This window comes from Amblyomma americanum, chromosome 9 (genome assembly GCF_052857255.1).
Source record: "Amblyomma americanum isolate KBUSLIRL-KWMA chromosome 9, ASM5285725v1, whole genome shotgun sequence".
Classification (NCBI taxonomy): Eukaryota; Metazoa; Arthropoda; class Arachnida; order Ixodida; family Ixodidae; genus Amblyomma; species Amblyomma americanum.
Genome location: NC_135505.1, coordinates 151,245,095 through 151,250,547, shown reverse-complemented (window position 1 = coordinate 151,250,547; position 5,453 = coordinate 151,245,095). Strand labels below are relative to the sequence as shown.

The 5,453-nt window shown below is 47.2% G+C and overlaps 1 protein-coding gene across 1 annotated transcript; it reads left to right on the top strand.

Annotated features, from left to right (window-relative positions):
• Positions 1 to 1,053: 1,053 nt before the first annotated feature.
• On the top strand, positions 1,054 to 4,998 carry LOC144105757 (uncharacterized). The gene is made up of 4 exons (XM_077638870.1): positions 1,054 to 2,151; positions 2,691 to 2,753; positions 4,120 to 4,209; positions 4,766 to 4,998. Exons 1-4 carry the CDS (start codon positions 1,090 to 1,092, stop codon positions 4,877 to 4,879), a joined length of 1,329 nt encoding a protein of 442 aa, XP_077494996.1. The 5' UTR covers positions 1,054 to 1,089; the 3' UTR covers positions 4,880 to 4,998.
• The last annotated feature ends 455 nt before the right edge of the window (positions 4,999 to 5,453 follow it).

Below are 5,453 nucleotides of genomic sequence, written 5' to 3'. Positions count from 1 at the left end.
TCAGTGTGAACTCCAGCACAACGGTGGCGCCTGTCGTGCAGTTTCTGCTTTGCGGTGATTCAATGTGCAGCGATGCACGCAGCAACAAATGTCACGAGTCTCGATAACGCAGCTCGGCTCGTAGTCTACCACCACTGATATGTACATCTGTAATCTATTAATGCGGCGTGGACAGAGTTACATTAATAGCAGCAACCAGCAACGTCTATCTGACTCTGTATTACGAGTAACATTTTTAGTGGTTCCATTCTTAATGAACGCCTTCTTTGCAAGCTACATCAAAATGCGCTTAGCTTATGTGTTCATTGGATTACAACGTTCAAATCTTCTGCATTTCTTTTTGCTTTGTTTGTTTGTTTCGTTGTTTGTTTGCTTGCTTGCTTGCTTGCTTATTTATTTATTTGTTTAACCATACTGCAGGCCAATGTTCTGGCCCTCACAGGAGGGGCATTACAACAAGAATATTGGAGTATAAAGCAAATACACAACAAAAAGGACAAAAATTGAAGACACTATATCAACTCTAGTCACTTTAACAAAAATGACAAAAATTCAAGAACAAAGATGATGAATTTTTATGGCGCGAGGGCATCTGAGGCCAAAGATGCGCCATGGCACAAGGCATTTTCGAATTCTCAAGGTGGGGTCAAAGACCCATTTCCCAAGCATTTCACCCTAAATAAGCCGAGCACCAGACCAGGGGAAAGCTTGTACCCATTGTATCACCGGTGGGTACCCGGCGTCACTGGGAATCGAACCCCGCAGCTCCAGCATGCGAGGCGGATGCTCAACCACTCGGCCACCGCTGCGGTAAGAAAGAGTTGTCATATAGTAAATTTTTGCGCACGAAGCACAAACATGATAATTTGTCGCCGCTCGTTCCTTTCCTGGTAAACAAGCCATTGACAGGTCAGAACTGGAGCAGAGGGGTAGTGTAATGAAGTGTAGTGCACCAGTTGACTAAAGTGAATGCACTGTGAGGTGTACGGATATAACTGTATCCAACAGCAAGTTTCCGTTATAAAGCTCCCACACTCATGTACATTTGTTTACACAGGTTCCCCAGGGCCAGCCCTCTGGACAGCAAGGATGCCGCTGGAGAAACGGCAAAAACTATTCGTCTCCACTCGGGCCTACCGCGAAAAGCACGGAAATCCTTACCCGCGACACGAACCCGCAAGCTGCCCCTCCCTCATGGCAAGGGGTTTCCGATTCCACGCTTGGTTGTGCCGCCTGTGCGGCTGCTTCTTCGTGCGGAACCTTTTCGGCAGCGAAAGAGGGCACCCGCCGAGGGTGGTGTGGTGGAGCTGGTACGCCTTCTACTCCGTCGGCTCTCTCTGCTTTCTGCTCTGGATGCTCGTGGGAGCTGTCATGCACGCCGTTCGCCGATCTGCCCGAAACCACTACCGCTTCGACGGATCGCTGCACGTCATCGCGATAAGTGTCCTCTCCGTCAAGGTGCTCGCAAACATCACCTCGCTGGTCGCGGGCTCATCCAAGGCGCTTGCCTTCTACGTGCGCGCTGCCGAGTTCGAGAGGCGCATCGGAATTCCCGCGTGTGCATGCTGCTCCCCAAGGCGTTACTTCTGGTCAGACCTGAGACGAGGATGCCTCCTCGTTGTCTACTGCATAGCCTTCGCAGCCGCCGTGCCTCTCACACCTCAGTCGAACATTTACGTGGATCACACACATCGACCGATCTGGAAGCAAGTTTGCATTTGGCTGCGAATCATTCTTCTCATCGTTTTCTACTTTGTTTACGACAACATACACATCGCTGCGCTACGTGCGGCTGGAGAGGTTCTCCTTGAGTACATGAAAAACCAGCTCAAGGTCCTGGAATCCTGCACTTCTCAAGCATCTGTGTTTCAGCATTTTCCGCCTAACTCACGCAACGCTCTAAAGCGGCTGGAATCTATCAGACTCAATTTTTGCGAAATTCTAGATCTAAAGAGTGCGGTGAATCAGGTTTGGAACTGGTCTCTGGTAATTTCCACTGCTTGCACCCTCCTCGTCGTCTGCACCTCCGCCTACGAGGTTTGCAAGAATGGCCCCGCCAACTGGGAGAACTACCAAGCATTCCTTTACTCGATGTACATCACGTACGAATTTGTGGCGCTTGCAGCCGTCAGCCAGTCACTCATCGAGGCGGTGAGTTCTGACCTTAAGCTCTTTTTTGTGTGTACACCTGTTTTTCTTTGGAGATGCGGTATAGGGCTCTTTACTCGGGGTTGTGGCGGAAGCTGCTCGCTTTTCTTTCTACGTCGTAATCGCTTACTGCTGAACTGCTATACGTTTACCCTGACACTGTGGATATTGGCAAAACTGTTCGGAAGCTGAAGATGCTTTGATACCTAGCTTGAAGCCCTATTGGGGAATTACAGCTGCATCTGATTCAGCGGGCGGGACCTTAATCCTTTCCTCTTTTCTGTTCTGCAAACACATCAGTCCAGTACCAGTATGGCAAACCCTTGAGCTTTGTTTTTGAAAAGGTCTTTACTAACTCAAAATTATATATTAAGTTCAACTCTGTGGAATGTTTGAATGTGTGAAGGCTATGAAATGCTACAAGAGCGCGTCATTATTTGAGTTCCTCATTTGGTTACAACTGAGCTTCCATATTGAGCTGTGCCAACGGCTGAAAAGCATTTATACAGTGCATTGTTTTTATTTCACTCTTTCACAAACAGGCAACAAAAATGAAGCAAGCATGCAAGACAGCATGTACAGCCGTCGACGTCATGCAAAATCAGGTGAGTTTGAAATGGTGCACCGGCGGCTAAGAATCCTAGGGTAATCGAAATAAAAAAAAGGCCTGTATAGTTTACATCAACTGAGTTAGGGCTGCCAAAAAAGAGTGAAAAAATGCCACCGGGGCACCTATGTGTTGGCAATGCGACAGCATTAGAAGCTGTTGATGCTTTTACCGGAAGTGACGCCACTTCCGGTCTGGTGGCACAAGTTCCCTCCAGTGAACCAGCGAATTTTACGGGCGATGACATTTTGAACCCAATGAGGCTTTTGATGCTGTCGCAATAATACTGAGCCCCTGCCTACACCGCTGGTGCGCAGCGGGCTCAATTCCATTATTAAAATAGATCAAAAGTCTTTGTGGAAAAAAACTGTTCTTCCACGCTAGAGAATGCAAAAATAAAACATTAAAAAATCTATTCTAAAGCGGACCCACAACCGGAGGAGTGGGCCCGGGGAGATTCCTCTCGCCAAGAACCCGGTATGGTCGGGCTGCAGGGAAAAGGAATTCTGATGGCATTTGATAAATCGTTAGAACAGAGTCGAGCTCCTTCTCAGTCTTTTGTAGAATCCAAGCACTGGCTCTTAACTGAACAGTTTTTATAGCGAAATATCTGTCTGCGACTTCCATCGACCAGGCGTCGCCTGGAAGGTCCGCACCATGTGTGACCATCCTGCCGCTGGTAAGAGCCGCCAAAATTCGAACCGGGAATTCTGTCGACCGTAGTTAGCCGTGCCATCTACTGCGCGCCATGCACACTTATGGTGCGGCAAACTCAGACCTTACAGTATCGGCCGTCCGTGCTCATGACGCTTCACACACAATTCACAGCCTGTAGCTGGAAGAACGACTGTCCTCCTTCTGGTTAAGTCGCAGAGCGTGCGTGTCTGATACAAGCAGCTGTAATGAAAGGTCTGGCAGCAGTCTTGCAGTTGACGCAGTTCTGGACCGTATATGACTGATGCTTGGGCTAGTTGGTATGCCATTTTCAATAAGGACTGAAGGAAGACACTCACATACAGGCGCTGTCTGTGTGTGTCTTCCTTCAGTCCTTATCTAATTCGCCGGTTCTGCTTGAAAATGGACCGTATACCACGAAGAAAAGCTTATCCGCATAGAGCTCCTGCAGTGACTTTCCCGCTTTGGTGCTGCAAGCGCGATTGTTTGCCGATTTCCGTCAACAGAAAAAAAAAAGACGAAACTACTGGGTTTTCTGTAATATAAGCTACAATCTATACCCTTTGTGTAAGACGTCAGCGTCTGGATTTCCTGGATTGTGTGGCATTATAAAACGGAACACGCAACGTTACCAATATTGAGCGCCTCAACGATTTCATGACACAAACTTTGCTGGTTCGTTATTGTAGATTCAATACCTTCATGACTGCATCGACCCTGGGGAACTTGGCTTGACAGGAGGCGCCTTCTTCAAACTGGACATGTCCCTGCTAGTCTCGGTAAGAGGTCGTGTGCGGGATCAGAAGCCGGAGTTATATCACCACCAGATGACTTAAGTGCAAGAAGAGAGGATCTTTCCGGTTTCTAGAAAAAGAAAGCTTTTAACACATAATTACTCTTAAATTAATTTCAGTAAGCTTTCAAGGAAATGATACATCTTTGTAGCTTCCAAGCGCTTCTTCTCAAATAAAAGCAGCCAAGAAAAAGAAGCAAAATTGTCCTCCTGCGACTTCCGCGGGATTCCGCTCTCCTATTTTGATTTCGATAGTCTATATTGGTCTCAACTGGGGAGTGTAGTAGCCCAATATGGATGATTGCATCAATAAAAATGTATTTTAGTTCAAAACGACAAGTAGTTCATGTCTGTCGGGAAAATCTATGAATACGCTGCGAATATCAGTAAAGCTAAAGAGTGCACCCGCAGCAGCCCTAGACAAACGCCGGTGATACACAATTATGCTCGGTGATCAAGAGTGCAATATATCTAATTCGCTTCCCTTTCTCCTCATACCTTTCTTCTCATACATACCCTTTCTCCTCATACTTTCTTTTCAGGCGGCAGCTGCGATAATCACCTACACTGTCATACTTGTGCAGACAAGCCGCAGTTCCGTCGACGGCTTCCTGTACAACTCCACTAGGCTTCCGGACGTCAGTTCGCCGGCCTAGGAGAGCACGTTGCCCGCTGTTCACCGTAAATCATTTCTCCAACATTCGCGACAAAATCTTGAGGGACGAGATTCACAACTCACCAGATATCCGTAAATTTTCAATAGCGATGAAATAAAACACAGTGCAAATAAAGAGTTTACAAAACCGGCCAGTGTTAACTTCTTCACGCCGATGCCGAAGATGACTCTGCCAAGTTAAAAAAAAATGACGCACGGGGCACCAAAAACTATCTTCGAATGCTATCCTCTGGAGTCTATAATCTGAAACAAAGTTATCCGAAAATTATTATGTGCAGAATAAGGTTCGGCTGGTGTGCGCGTAAGTTCATTCGCCAAAACAAATAAATGTCCTCGGTTCGGGAGGATGACTAACAGTCCGGGGTTTTCCTATCGCCTACTGGTCATTTTAATGCGAAAGCGTTATATGACTGATCGGCAACGAAACCTGATGTCCTGAAGAAGCGCCTTCGCAAAACCATGTTACCTCGCAAAGAAAATTTCTTCCGAATGGCCGGGGGATGAAAACCAGCACTTTCCGATTGCGAGGCTAGCATGCAGCCACAAAACAGCGT

Bases quoted from the DNA above. Each gene is read 5' to 3' on its own strand.
- LOC144105757 (XM_077638870.1), top strand. From the start codon at position 1,090: ATGCCGCTGGAGAAACGGCAAAAACTATTCGTCTCCACTCGGGCCTAC. The intron at 2,754-4,119 runs GTGAGTTTGAAA...TCGTTATTGTAG, and splicing joins TCGACGTCATGCAAAATCAG to ATTCAATACCTTCATGACTG. The intron at 4,210-4,765 runs GTAAGAGGTCGT...CTTTCTTTTCAG, and splicing joins ACATGTCCCTGCTAGTCTCG to GCGGCAGCTGCGATAATCAC.